The sequence below is a fragment of the Amia ocellicauda genome, chromosome 1 (genome assembly GCF_036373705.1).
Source record: "Amia ocellicauda isolate fAmiCal2 chromosome 1, fAmiCal2.hap1, whole genome shotgun sequence".
Taxonomy (NCBI): Eukaryota; Metazoa; Chordata; class Actinopteri; order Amiiformes; family Amiidae; genus Amia; species Amia ocellicauda.
The window spans coordinates 64138928-64161815 of NC_089850.1; the positions used below are offsets into that span (position 1 = coordinate 64138928).

A 22888-nucleotide genomic window follows, 5' to 3' on the forward strand; every position below is an offset into this window, starting at 1 on the left:
TATCGCTGCTCTAGAGGCAGATCAGAGGAGAGCAACCAGACTTATTCCAGGTCTGAAGGGAATGTCCTACTGAGAGACTGAGGAACTGAACCTTTTCACCCTGGAACAGAGGAGACTACGTGGGGACTTGATCCAAGTCCTGCCAGTTCAGCGACCCAACAGGGGCAGACGTCCCAGTCCAGTCCAGCTCTACAGGCCCAGTTACAGTGTAGTGACATCAGCGCTCACAATACATACGTTAGCAGGGTCAAGAGGAAGGTAGTTCAATTCCTCCCTCCGTCTCTCCCAGTCCACTCATCAATCTATCCACCCCCCCACTGCCCAGACACCAGCACTGCAGGGAACTATGTGATAAACTATTGAAGATAACTGCACTGTGTTTTCAGTGTATACTGCATTACACTGTATATATGTCACGTACCATCGAGGGTTAATACACCGCCGTGTCCAATCTCTCTCACTCCTCTCTCTCTCTCCCTAATCTCTGGTGATGTCACAGGAAGTGCTGTGTCCTGGTTTCGATCTCTGCTTCCTGTTCAGTCAACACCTCTTCCTGTTTACCTGGTGACCTTGTTAACCAGTTAGTGTCTCTGTGTCTCTCTGTGTCTCTGTCTCTGTATTTCTGTGTGTGTCTCTCTGTGTCTGTGTGTAACAGAGAGAGCTGGGGACACCAGCTACAGTACAATAACACACTGCATAGGCAGACAGAGAGAGAGAGCGACAGAGAGACAGACAGAGGCGCATTTCTCTCTGACCTGCAGCAAATACACACAGATCAGAGGTGCCTTCCTCCCCAGATTCAAATTGAATTTGAATTTGAGGGAGGGAGAGAGAGAGAGAGAGAGAGAGAGAGAGAGAGAGAGAGAGAGAGTTTATCTGTGTTATTAGCAGGGCTGCGTCTCTAATCCAGGATCAGTCTATACCAGGAGCAGCTCTGATGCAGGACACCAAGAGACACCGACAACACAGGTGAGACAGAATGACACACAGGGACACAGGGACCGAGAGACACACAGGGACACGCATACACACAGAGACAGAGAGACAAAGAGACACACAGGGACAGAGAGACACACAGAGACACACAGAGGTGTGGAGATACAGCCACACACAGAGGATGAAAGAGACGCAGTCACATAGAGAGATAGACAGGCATGCACACACACACACACACACACACACACAAAGAGATAGAGACACACAGATGGAATTGTAAACACACTCTGTCTCCTCTGTCTCTGTCCAAAGCTTTCCCTCTCTCTCTCTCTCTCCTGTATTATGTATAGAGTACTGGTGTGCCGCTGTACTGTAGTATACTGTGTTTTACTGTGCTGTAGTTCAGTCTGCTGTGCTGTGCTGTGCTGTGTTGTGTTGTGTTGTTCTCTATTGTGTTGTGTACTATGAGGTTGATTCCTTGGGTAACAGGGAGACAGTATAGACAGTACAGTACACCCCCCTCCCTCCTCTCATCTCTCTCTCTCGCTCTCTCTCAGACAGTTAATTCTGGGGCCAGATGGACAGTCTGTCCCCTTTCATTCTTCTCATTGTTCCAATCCACGATAATTAAACAGTTAATTGTAATTCTTAATCACTGAGCTCATTAAGACAGCTCTTTAGTGAATTAATTAGTGAGACTAATTAGTCTAGTAAATTAACCACCACACCCAGTACAGTGTGACAGAGTACAGTATTATGTACAGTATTATTATGCTTCTCGCGTTCTTGATTGTTTTCCTCCTTGCTCCCTTCCCATAGCCCTTGACTGTGACCCTACATCTTGACAGTACTTAGCTTTCACCATCCAGGATGTAGGACCTCACTTACTGTACTTGTGTAAATTGTAAATTGGAATTTGTAAAATGTATTATTTTGTATTGCTATGTTTTAGTTACATTGAATTTGTATTGATTGATGCCTTGTACTTAACTGTATTTTTACACTTTTTTTGCACTTATGTTGTAAGTCGCCTGGATAAAGGCATCTGCCAAGAAATAATAATAATAATAATAATAATAATAATAATAATAATAATAATAATAAAATTAATAATAATATTAATAATAATAATAATAATAATAATAATAATAATAATAATAATAATAATAATAATACAGTACAGTGTGATGTGATACAGCGAACTACAGTGTGACACAGTACAGTGTGATAGAGTGCACAAGGTTCCGCACCAAAGACTGATCCTCAAATTGGAAGCTGCAGGCATTCAGGGTAATGTAAGTAGATGGATTATGAACTGGTTGATGTATAGGAAACAGAGGGTGTCGATTAGAGGAGTCGCTTCTAACTGGAGTGAGGTTGTTAGTGGAGTTCCACAGGGATCAGTACTAGGACCTGTGCTTTTTCTAATCTATATTAATAATCTGGACTCTAGGATAGTTAGCAAACTTGTCAAATTTGCAGATGATACTAAAATAGGCGGCTCAGCAGATACAATCTCGGCAGCACAGGCTATTCAGAGGGACTTAGATAATATTCAGTTGTGGGCCGACACCTGGCAGATGAAATTCAATGTGGACAAGTGCAAGGTAATACATGCAGGTAACAGAAATATCAAGACAGAAAACAGGAGACACTTCTTCACACAGAAAGGTGTCACAATCTGAACAAACTCCCCAGCGATGTGGTTGAAGAGACAATTTGTGAACATTCAAAAACAGACTGGATAGGATCCTTGGATTACTTAGTAATTAATGGACAACAAATGAGCACAATGGGGCGAATGGCCTCCACTCGATTGTGATACAGAACAGTGTGATACAGTACAGTACAGTACACTACTGTCTCTCTCTCTTTCTCTCTCTCTCTCTGTAATAACAATACATCATTACCTCATTAATCCTCCGATCCAATTAATAAACTGACCTTGGGATGAGATGACACTGTGTCCATTCTGTCACAATGACAACACTGCTACAAACACACACACATATATATACAGTATTGTTCTGTGTGTGACTGTACTGCACTATACTATTGTTATATCTGGTGTTGTACCTCTCTCCACCCTTACCAATGCTTTATCTTTTGCAGGGCAAACTCTCAGATGAAAGGAGAGGAGTGTCTGCTCTGACAGACTCAGAGAGAGACTCAGAGACGGACAGAAGAGCCTTTCTATGAAGGAGCACTACTACCACTCCAACAACTGTTACTGTTAGTACTACTGCCGCTACTACTACTTCAGCTACTAATAATACTGCCAGTTTTATTACAACTACAATTACTACATCTACCACTATACTACTACCACTTCAATTACTGTGACTTACTACGCTCCCACTACACCAAAAAATAACTCCTGGAGAAAGGCAGAATAGGAGAGAGCGAAAGAGAGAGAAAGAGAGAGAGAGAAGGGGATCACCATCCCCTCCCATCCCCCCATCCTCTCCCAGCCATGCCCTCCTGCCCTCTCCTCATTCCTCTCCTCCTCTCCCTCTCCTTCTCCCCCGGACGGGTGTCTTCCTCCCTTTCTGCGGCCGCACAGCCGCCACCGCCCCCCCCACACCCCGCCTCCCCCGCCCCCCCGCAGGACTATGAGTACGGGGTGCCGCCCCCCCACAGCGGCCCCGTCCCCAAGTTCGTGTGCACCCCCATCCCGGCGGAGGCGGAAGCAGGTTGCCTGGGGGCGCTTGGCGGGGGGCGTGCGCCGGGGCCCCAGCACTGGTGGGAGGGGCCTGGGGGGGGGGCGGAGGACTCCCAGAGCACCATCATCCACCTGCGGGAGAACCTGGTGCAGCAGAGGGAGACCATCCTGGACCAGAGGGAGACCATCCGCGAGCTGACGGCCAAGCTGACCCTGTGCGAGGGCTTCGGGGCGGGCGGGGGTGCAGGGCGAGGGGGCGGGGCTTCCCACGGATACCCCCACCACCCCTCTTCCTCCCACCACCCCCCCGCTGCCTCCTCCTCCTACGCTCTTCACCACGGGATCCACAGCAACCACCTGCATCCCTTGGACTTCCACTACCAGCACCGAGGGAAGGGAGGGGGAGGGAACACTGGGAAGCATGGCGGGGGAGACCACGTCTTCTCCTCCTCCTCCTCCTCCTCCTCCTCCTCTCCAGAGCAGATGTCCCGAATGCTGCAGGCAATGAAAGACAGATTGGAGAATTTGCAAGTAAGAGAGAGGGAGAGGGGGAGGGAGCGGGAGAGAGGCTGTATGCGCTGTGCGAACTTGTCGTGCCAATAAAGTTAATTTTTAATGTGAATTGGGGGCAGAGGGAGAGAGCTGCCCTGGCTCTGTAATCTCCCTCTGGGACAGGATGCTCAGAGTGACGGGGGAGGGGTAATTGTCCAATCAGGGTTAATTAGCCAGATCCCAGCCGAAGCCTGTTTAAGCAGGGGCGCTTTGGGGCAGCTAATCGCATTAGTTCACTGGGGGCAGGCAGAGGCAGAGCGGTCAGTCGGTGTTAATGCACTCCCTCCCCCTCTCAGAGCAGGAACTCCTCCAGCTCATACTCCGCCTCCCTCAGGGACCTCCTGCAGAGGAAGATTATCGCCTTGGAAACGCAGATCCTGCACCGCTCCCACGGCAACGAGGGAGACCACCATGGGGACGGTCGCCATGACGACGACCACGAGGATCACCGCCGTGGCCACCCTCACCATGACGACGAGCACCACGGCCCCCACGACGACCATCACCACGACGACCACGATGACCACCGCCACGTCGACGAGCACGACGCCAGTCACCACAACGACCACGAGGCGGCCGGCCACGCCCAACCGCACCCCCAGCCGGCCTATCACCAGGGCCCGAGAGCCGCCGCCCACGGGGTCCACGCCAACAAGCTGGACGCTGTGCTCAGTCACCTGCATCACCGCAACTCAGACACGGGTTAGTGGACAGAGCTGACTGGACTCTACACACTGGACAGAGCTGACTGGACACTGCAGACTGGACTCTGCGGACTAGACACAGCTGACTGGACACTACAGACTGTACTCTACAGACTGGATTCTGCAGACTAGACTCTGTGGACTGGACAGAGCTGACTGGACGCTACAGACTGGACTCTACAGACTGGACTCTGCGGACTGGACTGCATCTAACTGGACTGGACACTGCTGGACACTGCTCGACTGTAATGAACTGCACGGACACTGGTGAGACTGGAAGCCTTGGCAGTGGTCAGAATGGACACTATCAGATAGACTTGTGGTACTCAAGTCCGGGACTAGGATTTGGGACTCGGACTCGGACTTCGTTTAACATAAGCTATGATTTCTTTCCCCGCCCCCCAATACACGTGCACAATTTGTTTTTAAACAAATACATTACAAATGTTTTGTGTATGTGTCATAAAAAAAACGTAAGATTAAAGATTATAAGCTGTGTGCAAAAAAACAAACGGCTGTCATACTACAACTGATTAAGGATACAGTAGAGCATGACTGTGCAATGAAAAGAATACCGCAGGCAAGTCTTATTCTGGGACTCACAGTAATATCAATGGCCACTGCTCTTCCTCCCATTACAGTGGTTAAGTACACTGCTCAAAAAAATTAAGGGAACACTTAAATCACACATCGGATCTCAATGAACGAAATATATTAAAGATCAAAATCTTTACTGTACATTGTGTTATTCGTTGAGAACAAAATGATGTAACAACGGTCAATGGAAACCAAAATCACCAACCGATTGGGGGCTGGATTCAAACTTGCACCGAAAATCAAAGTAAACAATTGAAATCACAGGCTGTTCCAACTTGGGTGAATTTCATCACGGCAACTCATAATGTGACTCAGTAGTGTACATGCCCCCCCCATGCCTGTATGCACTCCCAACAACGTCTGGATGGTGTCCTGGGGATCTCCTCCCAGACCTGGATCAGGGCATCAGTGAGCTCCTGGACAGTCTGTGGCGCTACTTGTCGGTGTCGGATGCATCGATACATAACGTCCCAAAGGTTCTCAATTGGATTCAGGTGTGGGGAACGTGAGGGCCAGTCAATGGCATCAATGCCTTCGTCATCCAGGAACTGCCTACACACTCTGGCCACATGAGGCCGGGCATTGTCCTGCACCTGGAGGACCCAGGGCCCACTGCACCAGCGTAAGGTCTGACGATGGGTCTGAGGATTTAATCTCAGTACCTAACAGCAGTCAGGGTACCGTTGGCTAGTATGTGGAGGTCTGTGCGACCCCCCAAGGATATGCCTCCCCAGACCATCACTGACCCACCGCCAAACCGGTCATGCTGGATGATGTTGCGGGCAGCATAACGTTCACCATGGTGTCTCCAGACTTTTTCACGTCTGTCACATGTGCTCAGTGTAAACCTGCTCTCATCTGTGAAGAGAACGGGGCGCCAATGGCGGACCTGCCAATTCTGGTGTTCTCTGGCGAATGCCAATCGAGCTGCACGGTGCTGGGCTGTGAGCACAGGTCCCACTAGAGGACGTCGGGCCCTCATGGAATCTGTTTCTGACAGTTTGGTCAGAAACATGCACACCAGTAGCCCGCTGGAGGTCATTTTGTAGGGCTCAGGCAGTGCTCCTCCTGTTCCTCCTCGCACAAAGGAGCAGATACCGGTACTGCTGCTGGGTTGAGGCCCTTCTACGGCCCTGTCCAGCATTCCTCGTGTAACGGCCTGTCTCTTGGTATCTCCTCCATGCTCTTGAGACTGTAGTGGGAGAACAGCAAACCTTCTTGCGACAGCACGTATGGATGTGCCATCCTGGAGGAGCTGGACTACCTGTGCAACCTGAATGGGCTGCAGGTACCGCCTCATGCTACCAGTGACAAGGACACTAGCAAAACTCAAAACTATAGAACAATCAGTCAGGAAGGATAAGGAGAGAGCAATTGTCTGTGGCCACCTGCAAACTTCCATTTTTGGGGGTTGTCTTGCTGTTGCCCCTCCATTGCACCTGTTGTCACTTTCATTTGTACCAAAACAGGTGACATTGATTCACAATCGCTTAGGCTTCCTAACTGGACAGATTGATATCCCTGAAGTTGAATTGACTTGGTGTTATACTGTGATGATTGTGTTCCCTTAATTTGTTTGAGCAGTGTATATCATCGGGACAATTGACAGTGGACATTTTTGTTTAGATTTTAATTTTATTTCATGTTGATAATGGTAAGAAACATAAATAAACAAAAAAGATAAATGGAAACACAGACCAACTAAACTTTAATCTTTGTAATCTGGACTTTCTCTGGATCGTTAATGTTGTTCATTAATTTAATTAAGATTTGAGTCTCCAAAACTCGGATGGACTCGGACTATGGTGACTCGGACGCAACTACAAGTCTGCTATCGGACAACAGACTGCATTACACCAGACTGGACTAGATTGTACTGGACTGGAGTGGACTACACTTTACAGCACTGGATTCTCTTCTACTGGACTGAACTGGACTGACCAGCTCTCTCTCTCCTTCTCTCAATTCAATTAAATTCCTTTCCTTCCCCTTCTCCCTCTCTCTCACTGCCCAGTCCCCAACGGCAGCAGCTCCCTGAAGAAGCCGGCCAACTCTCCCGATGGCTTCCAGGTGGGCTTCCCCATGCGCACCAACTACATGTACGGCCGAGTGAAGCGCACGCTGCTGGAGGAGATCTTCGCGCTGACGCTGTGCCTATGGCTGAAGGGTGGCGCCGGGCCGGGCCTGGGGACACCCTTCTCCTACTCCGTCCCGGGGCAGGCCAACGAGATCGTGCTCATCGAGTGGGGCAACAACCCCATGGAGCTTCTGGTGAACGACAAGGTGGGAGAGAGAGTGTGTCTGTACTGTGTGTGTGTGTCTGTACTGTATGTGTGTGTCTGTACTGTGTGTGTGTTGTGTATGTGTACGGTACTGTGTCTGTACTGTAGTGTGTACTGTGTGAATCTGTACTGTGTGTGTGTACTGTCTACTGTACTGTATCTTTCTTTCCTCCTTTAGTAACCACTGTATGAACTAAATATCTTCATCCATTCAGAGCTCAAGATTTTACGTTGTATTGTATTGAATTGTATGTTGTACTTACTGCATTAACCCCATCTCTTTCCCGCTCTCCCCCAGGCGGTCACCCTCCCTCTCTCGCTGTCGGACAGTAAGTGGCACCATGTGTGTGTGTCCTGGTCCACTCGGGACGGCCAGTGGGAGGCGTTCCAGGATGGCGTGAAGAGGGGCGCCGGGGAGAACCTGGCCAGTTGGCATCCCATCAAGCCAGGGGGCGTCTTCATCCTGGGCCAGGAGCAGGTACGACCTCTGACCTCTGAAGCAAGCAACCAGTCAGTCAGTCAGTCAGTCAGTCTGTGTTAAGGTACTGTATTAACCCATGTGGACCCCCTCTCAGGACACGCTAGGGGGCCGCTTCGACGCGACGCAGGCGTTTGTGGGGGAACTGGCCGGAGTGCAGCTGTGGTCGCGCGCCCTGTCTGCCCACGAGGTGTACAGCCTGGCCTCCTGCACCAGTCACATGACGGGGGACGTCATCGCCTGGACTGAGTCTGCCGTCGAGCTGCACGGTGGTGTCACCAAGTACCCCTTCGACCCCTGCCACTGACGACCCCTGACCTGCCCTCCTGTGTGTAACTGCTATAGTATTATACTATGGTGCAGTCCAGCAAACAAACATAGTACAGACACACAGTACAGTACACACACACACAGTACAGTACAGTACAGACACACACACACACACACAGTACAGACACACAGTACAGTACTCTAACACAGACGTGTAAAATGGTACGATATGCATTTCACACTATATAATAAAATAATAATTGTAATTATAATATAATCAAAATCTTTATTGTCTTCCTTGAACTGTATGACAATGTGTTCTTTCTACAGTATTACTCTCGCGCGGCAACAAAGGGGCAGACTGACAGTACCAGTGCTGAGAGAGAGAGAGAGAAAGAGGGAGAGTGGGGACAAGAGGATGTCTCTCTAGTTGTCTATATATCCATCCAGGCGTCATCTCCCTCGCTCTCTCCAGAAGGCAATATCTTTCTCTCTTTCAGGCTGTTGCACTATTTTTCTAACTTTTTCTCTCCCTCTGAGTTTAACCAACAGTCTCTATATAAGGCTTCCTCCACACCTTCTCTCCCTTCCCCCTCTCGCCAGTGTGTTACCTGCAGAATTAAGCTCTAGTTACACAATGTTAAAATAATAAGTGGGTGTCAATCCCCAGGGTTTGTAAATAAAGTTTCAACTTTTGACAAATTGGAGCGTCATTTCATCTGATTATTTTCAGCTCAGATAGACGAGACACACACACACACACACACACAGATAGACACAACAGAGAAACACACCTACAACACACAGAAATACAGGCACACTGACACACAGATAGACACAGAAATACAGAGACACACTCCGACACACACGACATACACAGAATCTGACACACACACACTCTCTCCGATGTCACGTCAACATCAGGGTGTGCTAACGAGGCCTAAGGAGATCAATTCGCACTAATAAGCTACTGACGTGCCTCAGAGTCAATTAATGACACAGAGAGAGTATGAAGGTGAATCTCTCCGTCACAGAGAGAGACACACTGAGAGGGACACAGAGACAGAGACCAACACACACACAGGCAGAGACAGAGACAGACAGACAGACAGACAGACACACACACACACACTACCAATGAACAGCCAGTAACAGACTGTGAATTCAATAATACATCTTTAATGAGCGACAGCAGCAGCCAATTACAGCGACAGAGGGGCGTGGTCTGTACAGGAAGCACAGGAATTGGGGGGAGGGCTCTACATCTTCTTCATCCAATCGAGCGAGGGCCCCTGGGGGTCGCAAGGGTGACTGGGGACGTCTGGGAGTCGCCCATCATCTCTGAGAGGAACTGAGGGACAAAGGGGACAGGGTTCGGTGTCATTAATCAAATCAAAGCCATTAGCTTCACATGCAGACACTTCTCTGCTGTTCGAAGTCACTCGTGTAGCGTTATGTTGGGTGTATTTTGATAAGAGCATTTTAGCTCTGAGCTGAAGCACTGATATAAAGAAGACCTCTCTCCCCCCCAAAGTTATCAGATTTCCTAAACTCATCAGCTTGGAACTGGTTTACATCAAAATGACAGTTTTGGGGAGGATGGCACCGAGAAAAGGCCAAATAGTTTGGAATCCTGCTATGAGATGTCTGGAGAAAGGGGCCTGTAGGTAATAAAAAACTCTTTGAAGTGGACGAAAGCCGAAATCCCGACATAGAGCTACGAACCCGGGCCAACCGGCATTTCCAAAAGATGGCATGGATTGACATCAGTCATAAATCAAGCCCCCCTCCAATAGGACACTGGGGGCTGAAACCGAAATCCAATCTAAAAAAATCAAGAACCAATCACCTATTGATCGGACAGACGTATAAAGAACAGCGCAGTCTCTCTCTCTCTCTCTCTCTCTCTCTCTCTCTCTCTCTCTCTCTCTCTCTCTCTCTCTCTCTCTCTCTCTCTCTCTCTCTCTCTCTCTCTCTCTCTCTCTCTCTCTCTCTCTCTCTCTCTCTCTCTCTCTCTCTCTCTCTCTCTCTCTCTCTCTCTCTCTCTCTCTCTCTCTCTCCTGAACCAGTAACTCGCTGCCACAGCTCAACCTGTAGCTCTGTAGCCCGAACCGGAGCCAGAAACCAGCCAAGTCTTTGCCGGCAACAGAAGAGTTAAACTGGGAGAAGGAGATTGAGCCGTCCGAAGAATTCTTTTAAAGGATTTTATTAAATAAAGAACTTTACAGACTGCGCTGCCCGCCTGTGCCCACCTGATCAGTGGAGTTTTACAGCTGGACAATTGACTAAGTCGACTGTATACGAAAGTGTTCAGTCATTTAAATAGTTATTTGAGTCTTAAGAAACTGGACCCTTGGAACGAACAGGGCCCTGCTTTCCTCAAAGACTTCATCTTCAAGTAACTATGGTGGAAACCCTGCTTACAAAGAAGATTTTGTGCACAACCTTGGAGCCTTCAAACCAGTGGAAAATCTGTTTGGAAAAGACTCTACATTCGCGAAACCCCAACTTCCAGGTGCATCGACTGAGTGGAAGTTCTTGGACAAAGCCGAACCGGACTGCCTTTGTTCCAACCACACGGACCTCGTGCCGTGTGCCGTTATCTGAGCCCGAAGACAGAGAGGCCTCTCTGCGATGAAGTTCAGATAAGTTTAACAGTTTGGAGTTTGTGATTCATGACATTTGAAAAATTTAATTAGAAATGTTAATCTGTGATTCATAACTCTAGAATGTGTAATATCATTTAGTTTTCTTAAATATAAATGTGTGTTGCATTAAACTGTTTTGTTGATAATTTTAGAAATAAAATCTGTCAACGCCGAGAATGCTACCAGTGACAAGGACACTAGCAAAACTCAAAACTATAGAACAATCAGTCAGGAAGGATAAGGAGAGAGCAATTGTCTGTGGCCACCTGCAAACTTCCATTTTTGGGGGTTGTCTTGCTGTTGCCCCTCCATTGCACCTGTTGTCACTTTCATTTGTACCAAAACAGGTGACATTGATTCACAATCGCTTAGGCTTCCTAACTGGACAGATTGATATCCCTGAAGTTGAATTGACTTGGTGTTATACTGTGATGATTGTGTTCCCTTAATTTGTTTGAGCAGTGTATATCATCGGGACAATTGACAGTGGACATTTTTGTTTAGATTTTAATTTTATTTCATGTTGATAATGGTAAGAAACATAAATAAACAAAAAAGATAAATGGAAACACAGACCAACTAAACTTTAATCTTTGTAATCTGGACTTTCTCTGGATCGTTAGTGTTGTTCATTAATTTAATTAAGATTTGAGTCTCCAAAACTCGGATGGACTCGGACTATGGTGACTCGGACGCAACTACAAGTCTGCTATCGGACAACAGACTGCATTACACCAGACTGGACTAGATTGTACTGGACTGGAGTGGACTACACTTTACAGCACTGGATTCTCTTCTACTGGACTGAACTGGACTGACCAGCTCTCTCTCTCCTTCTCTCAATTCAATTAAATTCCTTTCCTTCCCCTTCTCCCTCTCTCTCACTGCCCAGTCCCCAACGGCAGCAGCTCCCTGAAGAAGCCGGCCAACTCTCCCGATGGTTTCCAGGTGGGCTTCCCCATGCGCACCAACTACATGTACGGCCGAGTGAAGCGCACGCTGCTGGAGGAGATCTTCGCGCTGACGCTGTGCCTATGGCTGAAGGGTGGCGCCGGGCCGGGCCTGGGGACACCCTTCTCCTACTCCGTCCCGGGGCAGGCCAACGAGATCGTGCTCATCGAGTGGGGCAACAACCCCATGGAGCTTCTGGTGAACGACAAGGTGGGAGAGAGAGTGTGTCTGTACTGTGTGTGTGTGTCTGTACTGTATGTGTGTGTCTGTACTGTGTGTGTGTTGTGTATGTGTACTGTACTGTGTCTGTACTGTAGTGTGTACTGTGTGAATCTGTACTGTGTGTGTGTACTGTCTACTGTACTGTATCTTTCTTTCCTCCTTTAGTAACCACTGTATGAACTAAATATCTTCATCCATTCAGAGCTCAAGATTTTACGTTGTATTGTATTGAATTGTATGTTGTACTTACTGCATTAACCCCATCTCTTTCCCGCTCTCCCCCAGGCGGTCACCCTCCCTCTCTCGCTGTCGGACAGTAAGTGGCACCATGTGTGTGTGTCCTGGTCCACTCGGGACGGCCAGTGGGAGGCGTTCCAGGATGGCGTGAAGAGGGGCGCCGGGGAGAACCTGGCCAGTTGGCATCCCATCAAGCCAGGGGGCGTCTTCATCCTGGGCCAGGAGCAGGTACGACCTCTGACCTCTGAAGCAAGCAACCAGTCAGTCAGTCAGTCAGTCAGTCTGTGTTAAGGTACTGTATTAACCCATGTGGACCCCCTCTCAGGACACGCTAGGGGGCCGCTTCGACGCGACGCAGGCGTTTGTGGGGGAACTGGCCGGAGTGCAGCTGTGGTCGCGCGCCCTGTCTGCCCACGAGGTGTACAGCCTGGCCTCCTGCACCAGTCACATGACGGGGGACGTCATCGCCTGGACTGAGTCTGCCGTCGAGCTGCACGGTGGTGTCACCAAGTACCCCTTCGACCCCTGCCACTGACGACCCCTGACCTGCCCTCCTGTGTGTAACTGCTATAGTATTATACTATGGTGCAGTCCAGCAAACAAACATAGTACAGACACACAGTACAGTACACACACACACAGTACAGTACAGTACAGACACACACACACAGTACAGACACACAGTACAGTACTCTAACACAGACGTGTAAAATGGTACGATATGCATTTCACACTATATAATAAAATAATAATTGTAATTATAATATAATCAAAATCTTTATTGTCTTCCTTGAACTGTATGACAATGTGTTCTTTCTACAGTATTACTCTCGCGCGGCAACAAAGGGGCAGACTGACAGTACCAGTGCTGAGAGAGAGAGAGAGAGAAAGAGGGAGAGTGGGGACAAGAGGATGTCTCTCTAGTTGTCTATATATCCATCCAGGCGTCATCTCCCTCGCTCTCTCCAGAAGGCAATATCTTTCTCTCTTTCAGGCTGTTGCACTATTTTTCTAACTTTTTCTCTCCCTCTGAGTTTAACCAACAGTCTCTATATAAGGCTTCCTCCACACCTTCTCTCCCTTCCCCCTCTCGCCAGTGTGTTACCTGCAGAATTAAGCTCTAGTTACACAATGTTAAAATAATAAGTGGGTGTCAATCCCCAGGGTTTGTAAATAAAGTTTCAACTTTTGACAAATTGGAGCGTCATTTCATCTGATTATTTTCAGCTCAGATAGACGAGACACACACACACACACACACACAGATAGACACAACAGAGAAACACACCTACAACACACAGAAATACAGGCACACTGACACACAGATAGACACAGAAATACAGAGACACACTCCGACACACACGACATACACAGAATCTGACACACACACACTCTCTCCGATGTCACGTCAACATCAGGGTGTGCTAACGAGGCCTAAGGAGATCAATTCGCACTAATAAGCTACTGACGTGCCTCAGAGCCAATTAATGACACAGAGAGAGTATGAAGGTGAATCTCTCCGTCACAGAGAGAGACACACTGAGAGGGACACAGAGACAGAGACCAACACACACACAGGCAGAGACAGAGACAGACAGACAGACAGACAGACACACACACACACACTACCAATGAACAGCCAGTAACAGACTGTGAATTCAATAATACATCTTTAATGAGCGACAGCAGCAGCCAATCACAGCGACAGAGGGGCGTGGTCTGTACAGGAAGCACAGGAATTGGGGGGAGGGCTCTACATCTTCTTCATCCAATCGAGCGAGGGCCCCTGGGGGTCGCAAGGGTGACTGGGGACGTCTGGGAGTCGCCCATCATCTCTGAGAGGAACTGAGGGACAAAGGGGACAGGGTTCGGTGTCATTAATCAAATCAAAGCCATTAGCTTCACATGCAGACACTTCTCTGCTGTTCGAAGTCACTCGTGTAGCGTTATGTTGGGTGTATTTTGATAAGAGCATTTTAGCTCTGAGCTGAAGCACTGATATAAAGAAGACCTCTCTCCCCCCCAAAGTTATCAGATTTCCTAAACTCATCAGCTTGGAACTGGTTTACATCAAAGTGACAGTTTTGGGGAGGATGGCACCGAGAAAAGGCCAAATAGTTTGGAATCCTGCTATGAGATGTCTGGAGAAAGGGGCCTGTAGGTAATAAAAAACTCTTTGAAGTGGACGAAAGCCGAAATCCCGACATAGAGCTACGAACCCGGGCCAACCGGCATTTCCAAAAGATGGCATGGATTGACATCAGTCATAAATCAAGCCCCCCTCCAATAGGACACTGGGGGCTGAAACCGAAATCCAATCTAAACAAATCAAGAACCAATCACCTATTGATCGGACAGACGTATAAAGAACAGCGCAGTCTCTCTCTCTCTCTCTCTCTCTCTCTCTCTCTCTCTCTCTCTCTCTCTCTCTCTCTCTCTCTCTCTCTCTCTCTCTCTCTCTCTCTCTCTCTCTCTCTCTCTCTCTCTCTCTCTCTCTCTCTCTCTCTCTCTCTCTCTCTCTCTCTCTCTCTCTCTCTCTCTCTCTCTCTCTCTCTCCTGAACCAGTAACTCGCTGCCACAGCTCAACCTGTAGCTCTGTAGCCCGAACCGGAGCCAGAAACCAGCCAAGTCTTTGCCGGCAACAGAAGAGTTAAACTGGGAGAAGGAGATTGAGCCGTCCGAAGAATTCTTTTAAAGGATTTTATTAAATAAAGAACTTTACAGACTGCGCTGCCCGCCTGTGCCCACCTGATCAGTGGAGTTTTACAGCTGGACAATTGACTAAGTCGACTGTATACGAAAGTGTTCAGTCATTTAAATAGTTATTTGAGTCTTAAGAAACTGGACCCTTGGAACGAACAGGGCCCTGCTTTCCTCAAAGACTTCATCTTCAAGTAACTATGGTGGAAACCCTGCTTACAAAGAAGATTTTGTGCACAACCTTGGAGCCTTCAAACCAGTGGAAAATCTGTTTGGAAAAGACTCTACATTCGCGAAACCCCAACTTCCAGGTGCATCGACTGAGTGGAAGTTCTTGGACAAAGCCGAACCGGACTGCCTTTGTTCCAACCACACGGACCTCGTGCCGTGTGCCGTTATCTGAGCCCGAAGACAGAGAGGCCTCTCTGCGATGAAGTTCAGATAAGTTTAACAGTTTGGAGTTTGTGATTCATGACATTTGAAAAATTTAATTAGAAATGTTAATCTGTGATTCATAACTCTAGAATGTGTAATATCATTTAGTTTTCTTAAATATAAATGTGTGTTGCATTAAACTGTTTCGTTGATAATTTTAGAAATAAAATCTGTCAACGCCGAGAAATATCTTCTCATTCCTGTTTAACTGTTTAGTCTGAAATTGACACAAGTTAATAGACGTTAGATTATTGGTGGCCCTGCCTATCCTTAATCATTGAATAATAATCAGTTAAGGGAAATTGTGGTAACAAGTAATGATAGGATCTTTCTCGGCACCTAAACGTGAATGAGACTGATATATATATAACGAGAAGTTACCTGACATAAATATTAACCTGCGTAGTTATTTAATGTCTGACTAACAATACTAATGAGAGACTCACCTTCGTCTTACTAACCAGTAATGTGTTTATAACCTTTTTTGTTTAACGATTTGTGTGTTATCATATGCGATCCCATGGTCTTTGATTTGGTCACGGAAGTGATTTGTCTTTGATTTGTTGATCTAGAGTTGAATTTTAATTAGTTTTTCACTTTTGTATAATTAGTGTAGCGCTACATTTAGTCTTTGTTTTTGAATAAATTTGACAATTTATATCTTTGGAATTGGTGTCTGCGTCCAATTATTACAGAAATTGAGTTCTACAAGATTCCAGGATTCGTGATAAGGCGATACTATAAATTCACTTCTTTAATTGAAATTTGTAAGTGTACCTTACGCTACACTCGCGTTGTGCAACTGGCTTCACACACCAGAAACGCTCCAACCCTCTCACTACGCCCCTCCCCCTCTCACTATGCCCCCTCTCATAAGAACATAGTGTCCAGTCGAGAGGAGGCCATTCACCCCATCGTGGTCGTTTGGTGTCCATTAATAACTAAGTGATCCAAGGATCCTATCCAGTCCGTTTTTGAATGTTCCCAAATTGTCTCTTCAGCCACATCGCTGGGGAGTTTGTTCAGACTGTGAGACTCTCTGTGTGAAGAAGCGTCTCCTGTTTTCTGTCTTGATGCCTTTTATGATTTTGAAGACTTGGATCAAGTCCCCACGTAGTCTCGTCTGTTCCAGGGTGAAAAGGTTCAGTTCCCTCAGTTGCTCATACCCCATTTCCACTGGCCCTGTTCAGCTGCACCTCAGCGTGGCCGTGCCGTATCTGTGCACCTAAACTATGCCCAGTAGCGTTTCTACTCATTGTCCCGAGGTCCAGCTGCCCTAAGAAGTGACTGAGGCACGAAAGGTCAAAACGCATCTGGGAAGCTCGGCACTCTGTGATTTAGTATTTTAAACTAGAGGCTGAAATACCGCTAACATTAAAGTGCAATAAACTTTGGTCAATATCTAACACACATAGTATAGGTTATACCAGATATTAAAACGTAGAAACCGGGACACATTGAAACAATATAGAAAACAAATTACATCACTTAAAATGTCATCTAGTTTATTTTGCTTACCAGCGCATCGTAAATAACCGTGTTACTTCTCCCTGTATCATGATCTGATTAACATTAACAAAATAGCTTAATTTAAGTATCCTAGATATTCTCCCTTATTATTTATCTGTGGGAGAATGAGCTGCGTTGCATTATTGAATACAGTTTGCTGGGTTTAAATCTGTCCCGTGTAGCCACTACATGTCTATATCATGAAATATACAGTATGACAGTCACAGCCAGTTTCTTAAGCAAAACTCATAAATATAAATACAGCTACAACACTCTGGGATCCATAACTTACTCAAACAGTTTTCCTACAAATTCAGTGTCAGCATGTTTTCTCAGCATACCTGCAGCTTTATCAATGTGCAAAATAAAAGAGTCACATCAATAACATCACGGGGCATCAGTTTTTATTGTGAACGGGATTCCTTTAAAAACACCTTTGACACCGTATTGAATGGAGCAGTTGTATGAATCGCTCAGTTGTGTGAGGTTGTAAGGTTTGTATTTCTGCAGTCAGTAAAGCGTCTATAGTTGGATTACCATTAACATATAATTATAGCGATAACGAGGGATTACAAATATAATTAAAATATACGATTCTTCATGCGATTGATCACATAAAATTTAGCCTGTTTTAAACATTTTAATAGTTTTAAGACAGTGTAAACAGGGGGAAGCAAAAAAACGTTACATTTAAATAATTCTGAGAGGATGTACAAGACATCGGGACATTTAATTTAAATCCAGGATGAATATTTAATGTTTGCGTGTATTAATAACAAAAAATGAATGTATTTTGTCACGGCACATTGTATTACAGTCCGATGCAGTCCTTTCTCCTGCAGGATTTTTGCCTTTTTTCATTGCTTCCCCACATTGTTTGGAAAGTGAGGAGTCCACATAGACTCCTGCAGCTCCAGTGTGATCGCGGTTAAGCTGGACACTCTCAATGTGTTGGGTTTCTGGCAGGAACCTCCCTGAACATCACCAAAAGCACACATCTGTAACACTTAAAGTTTTTTCAAAAGAGCACAAATACATAAACATGAGAAAACTAATAAAATTACCTTTACACAATAAACCATGTGAACTGGTGTATAAAAAGAGTTTTGGAGCAACGCCCCGCCCCAAAACAAACACGCTGCGGAGATTCCAGAGTATCATCTAGTAGAATGGTATTCAATGACAAAATACAGAACTGGCTATTAAACGTATCGTGCAGCAGACCCCTGTGCTGGACCGGGTTAAAACGAGGTGTCGATCAGTGTGGAAGAGGGCAGAGCAGTACTGATTGATCAGTGTGGGTTACTGGTCAGTACCTGGGTAGTTGTAGGGGATGGCGGCGTTCATCATCCCAGTGTACCTTGTGTAGGGGCTGAGCAAGGGCAACAGCACCGCTAGAGACAGAGAGAGATCAGTGTGTCAATCAGACAGTCAGTCAGTATGTAAGTAAGTGTGTCAGTCAGTCAGACATCAGAAAATCAAGGACTTCTACTAGAATAGAGATGCAGTACAGCAGGGGGACAGGGCCATGACACAAACATGCAGTACAGCAGAGGGACAAACACGCAGTACGGCAGGGGGACAGAGCCGTGACACAAACACGCAGTACAGCAGGGGGACAGGGCCGTGACACAAACACGCAGTACAGCAGAGGGACAAACACGCAGTACAGAAGGGGGACAGAGCCGTGACACAAACACGCAGTACAGAAGGGGGACAGAGCCGTGACACAAACACGCAGTACGGCAGGGGGACAGAGCCGTGACACAAACACGCAGTACGGCAGGGGGACAGCACAAACAAGGGACCCACCGAGTGCTCCAATCCCACAGGACACCAGCACCACCGGCTCCTTATTCCACGCGTTCTTCAGAAACGAGCCCACTCCTGAGAGAGAGAGAGAGAGAGAGAGAGAGAGGCCCGCACTGGATTACAGGACGCCAGGAGAAGATAGAGGCCTACACTTTCCCTCCGGAGCCTCGACCTACAGTTGACACCCAGGACGGGCTAGTACGTCCCAGAGCCGGCCAGCTCGGCGCCAGGTGCCGCCAAGGTCACCTCTAACCACAAGCCGTTTAACGGGGTGATGTTTACAGACAAAACTCATTTAACTACTAACAACAAGAATAACACAAACATAATATATCTGCGCTGCTGTGCAATGTATTATACAATGGAAAACGTATTTAAAATGTTTAAACTTGAACCGCAAAGGACTCACTTCCAGCCATGTTCGACTCGATCCGTTCACCGGTCCAATCATCCACCACTCCCGGGGGCTTCTGGGAAGTGTAGTTTCGGAGGAGCGGCTTGTAGTTCTGAATCGCAGGGCGGAAACTGAGGTTTTGTGAGACACCATTTTGGATCCAGCTCTGGGTGGGATTGGAGAGTTTAGTTCTAGGAACCAAAATGGCAGCTAGACACGAAACACTGTATTATCGTAAATCAGCAACTGTCCTGCTGTATTCATAATAGTATATGCCCAGCCTGTACAACTGTGCTGTTAACACAGTAAAGTGTAGTGTGGTGGCCTGTGATTAAAAATACACATGATGAGCTGTTGTGTTGTTGTGTACTGAGATTAGATTTACACAGTATGTGTTGAGATCAAACTGCATCGAGGCAAAGTCAGTTTTTGGTATTATATACTGTAGTATAATGGGGTTATAAACAGCTGAATTAGTCTTGTGGTTATTTACATTGTATGATCAATAATAATGTGATGACTTCCGGTCGATCACAGTTGCAGAAAAGTAAAGTAAATAATAAAGACAAAAGGAGTTTGCACATCAAATAAAGTCACAAATAAACGGTTTATGTGTGCCCCTTTTCTCGGCTCGAGCACACAGCCTTATACAGTCAAAAGAGACAAACAGCTGTCCTCAGTATAGCCGAACTCATTGGAAAAGTACACAGTAAAACGAACAAGAGTTTCCCTCCTTTCCTCCATTCAACACTCTTCTCCCGTGCCGACTAGCGCACTTCCTCCTGCCGCTCCCAAGACTCCTCCGCCCGGACACTTCTCCCCTCTCTCCCCCTCCCCCCTTAGAGCGCTACAATAATAAGCATCCATTTACTTACATACTATTTCATACCTGCTATTATAGGGTGAATTATCCATGTTTGAGTTCAGACTCACTCCATGTTTGAGGCCTGTTTGAGGGTCAGTCAGTCAGGGGTCTCTGCCAGGTTAGACACCCTGTATACTGGGTCAGAGCTTCCATATATTTATTTATTAAGATATCAGCCAAACAGCTTCAGTACCGTACACTCACCAGACAGCATGAAGACTCAGTACATTTGTCATTAAAACGTATTACTATTTTATTCACATTTCATTGTCATATTTAAGTACACATATGTACATAGTAGGCCTATATAATGACACTTTCTTGAACTTTCTGTAACTGAACACTACGCTGTTCCCCACAACAGGCATCGGACACTTCAGAGCGCCAAACTTTCAAATATTGACATTGCGGTTTCTGGCATGGGGGGCATAATAAATAAGGTTTCTCCTCTGTATATTTCCTGTCTATGTATTTATTACACTGACAGTAAATACCAAATTAAAACAATACCATCATTAACCACCAATGACAATAAATACCACAAATGCAAAGATAAACGTAGATACAGAGACTGGACCAGATGCTCAGTGATATTCACTGCAATAAAAGTACACTTTTAAAAATAGTTAAACTTACACAGACGATTAAAATACATTACACTGAAAAAGTAAATGCAACTTTATTTCGCACATAAACACATACAAAATTACAAATTGGCTCCATCCTTATGAGTGTTTTACAGGGGCTTGAGTAGCTGTGACCCCGCGCATGCGCTGAGTGAGCGGGGTCTGTGAGTGAGAGAAACAGGACGCATCTATGGACTCAAATTAGCGCCATAAGTACCGCATTATATATATATATATATATATATATATATATATATATATATATATATATATATATATATATATATATATATAGTAAACAAAATTTAAAAAACTTGAGAAAAAATTGATGTCGAGATCCAAAATAAAAAAATCGAAAGCAAAATGTATAGAATTGTAAACAACAACAAAAAAAATTATCAAAAGCAAAAAAAAAAAAAGTGAAACCGAGAGCAGCCCTGTGTCTGTTGCGATGCTGCGATCTTTGCTTTCGCGCCGGTTTCTCTGTTTTCGATTTATTTATTTTCGTTACGAGTTTTGGCGCCGTTTTGTCGTGAGGGCGGGATTTACAGGGAGGCGTGGATGCTGGGTCTCCATTGGTCCAGCAGGTTTGAGTGACGGTTCTTCTAACCCAATCAGTGAGCAGGTGGGCTGGTCTGCATGGTATCGACTGTCTCGGTTTCGGCAGCAGCGCCGGTTCAGCGACTCATTAAAGCCCCTGTCTGCGCAGACCTGCAGTCAAGAGCTGCGCAATCACTGATCACCGCCATCGAGCCCAACATACAGCACTGACACACAAGTCTTCAACATCATGAAGGGCATCGACCACATCAACCCAGAGGAGCTTTTCCAGAGCAGCAGGGATAAATGGAAATTGGGCTTCAAGGCATTCAAGACAGAAAACAGGAGACACTTCTTCACACAGAGAGGCGTCACAATCTGAACAAACTCCCCAGCGATGTGGCTGAAGAGACAATTTGGGAACATTCAAAAACAGACTGGATAGGATCCTTGATCACTTAGTTATTAATGGACAGCAAACGAGCACGATGGGGCGAATGGCCTCCTCTCGACTGGACACTGTCTTATGTTCTTAAAACACAGGATCCACCTGCTACGTGCACAGTAACATGTTTAATATCATGTTCATATTAATGTAACCTGCAGAGCACTTCAATTCAGCTGCTCAGATAACACAGCGCCAGACTGATGGAGATCACGTCATTTAGCAAGAGGCAAGTGGAGGGGCATCGTATTCATTAAGAGCATGTGATGTCCCAGTTTATGTTTAGGTAAGAAACGCACACACACACACATACATACATACATACATGCACACATACACACACACACACACACACACATATATATATATATATATATATATATATATATATATATATATATATATATATTTTGTAGGTGACTGTGCATATATACACTCACCTAAAGGATTATTAGGAACACCTGTTCAATTTCTCATTAATGCAATTATCTAACCAACCAATCACATGGCAGTTGCTTCAATGCATTTAGGGGTGTGGTCCTGGTCAAGACAATCTCCTGAACTCCAAACTGAATGTCTGAATGGGAAAGAAAGGTGATTTAAGCAATTTTGAGCGTGGCATGGTTGTTGGTGCCAGACGGGCCGGTCTGAGTATTTCACAATCTGCTCAGTTACTGGGATTTTCACGCACAACCATTTCTAGGGTTTACAAAGAATGGTGTGAAAAGGGAAAAACATCCAGTATGCGGCAGTCCTGTGGGCGAAAATGCCTTGTTGATGCTAGAGGTCAGAGGAGAATGGGCCGACTGATTCAAGCTGATAGAAGAGCAACTTTGACTGAAATAACCACTCGTTACAACCGAGGTATGCAGCAAAGCATTTGTGAAGCCACAACACGTACAACCTTGAGGCGGATGGGCTACAACAGCAGAAGACCCCACCGGGTACCACTCATCTCCACTACAAATAGGAAAAAGAGGCTACAATTTGCACAAGCTCACCAAAATTGGACAGTTGAAGACT

General features: G+C 46.2%; 2 protein-coding genes across 2 annotated transcripts; one reads left to right on the forward strand and one right to left on the reverse strand.

Moving 5' to 3' along the window:
* Positions 1–483: 483 nt before the first annotated feature.
* On the forward strand, positions 484–13735 carry LOC136759613 (neuronal pentraxin receptor). The gene is made up of 9 exons (XM_066714598.1): positions 484–969; positions 3049–4129; positions 4447–4852; positions 7466–7734; positions 8032–8211; positions 8309–8512; positions 12009–12290; positions 12588–12767; positions 12865–13735. The coding sequence occupies exons 2-9, from the start codon at positions 3410–3412 to the stop codon at positions 13072–13074; spliced, it is 2451 nt and encodes an 816-aa protein (XP_066570695.1). The 5' UTR covers positions 484–969; positions 3049–3409; the 3' UTR covers positions 13075–13735.
* Positions 13736–14192: 457 nt separating this feature from the next.
* On the reverse strand, positions 14193–19502 carry ndufa3 (NADH:ubiquinone oxidoreductase subunit A3). The gene is made up of 4 exons (XM_066712948.1): positions 19405–19502; positions 18996–19070; positions 18500–18577; positions 14193–14384 (listed from the first exon to the last, which is right to left on the reverse strand). The coding sequence occupies exons 1-4, from the start codon at positions 19412–19414 to the stop codon at positions 14293–14295; spliced, it is 255 nt and encodes an 84-aa protein (XP_066569045.1). The 5' UTR covers positions 19415–19502; the 3' UTR covers positions 14193–14292.
* Between the last annotated feature and the right edge of the window lie 3386 nt (positions 19503–22888).

What these genes read in the sequence shown, in the direction of transcription:
- ndufa3 (XM_066712948.1), bottom strand. An exon ending in CTGTGGGATTGGAGCACTCG is followed by an intron (nt 18,578 to 18,995) that starts GTGGGTCCCTTG and finishes CTCTGTCTCTAG; the next exon opens with CGGTGCTGTTGCCCTTGCTC. An exon ending in CATCCCCTACAACTACCCAG is followed by an intron (nt 14,385 to 18,499) that starts GTACTGACCAGT and finishes TTTGTCCCTCAG; the next exon opens with TTCCTCTCAGAGATGATGGG.
- LOC136759613 (XM_066714598.1), top strand. Translation starts at nt 3,410, where the DNA reads ATGCCCTCCTGCCCTCTCCTCATTCCTCTCCTCCTCTCCCTCTCCTTC. An exon ending in AGTACCCCTTCGACCCCTGC is followed by an intron (nt 8,513 to 12,008) that starts CACTGACGACCC and finishes CTTCTCCCTCTC; the next exon opens with TCTCACTGCCCAGTCCCCAA. An exon ending in TCATCCTGGGCCAGGAGCAG is followed by an intron (nt 12,768 to 12,864) that starts GTACGACCTCTG and finishes ACCCCCTCTCAG; the next exon opens with GACACGCTAGGGGGCCGCTT.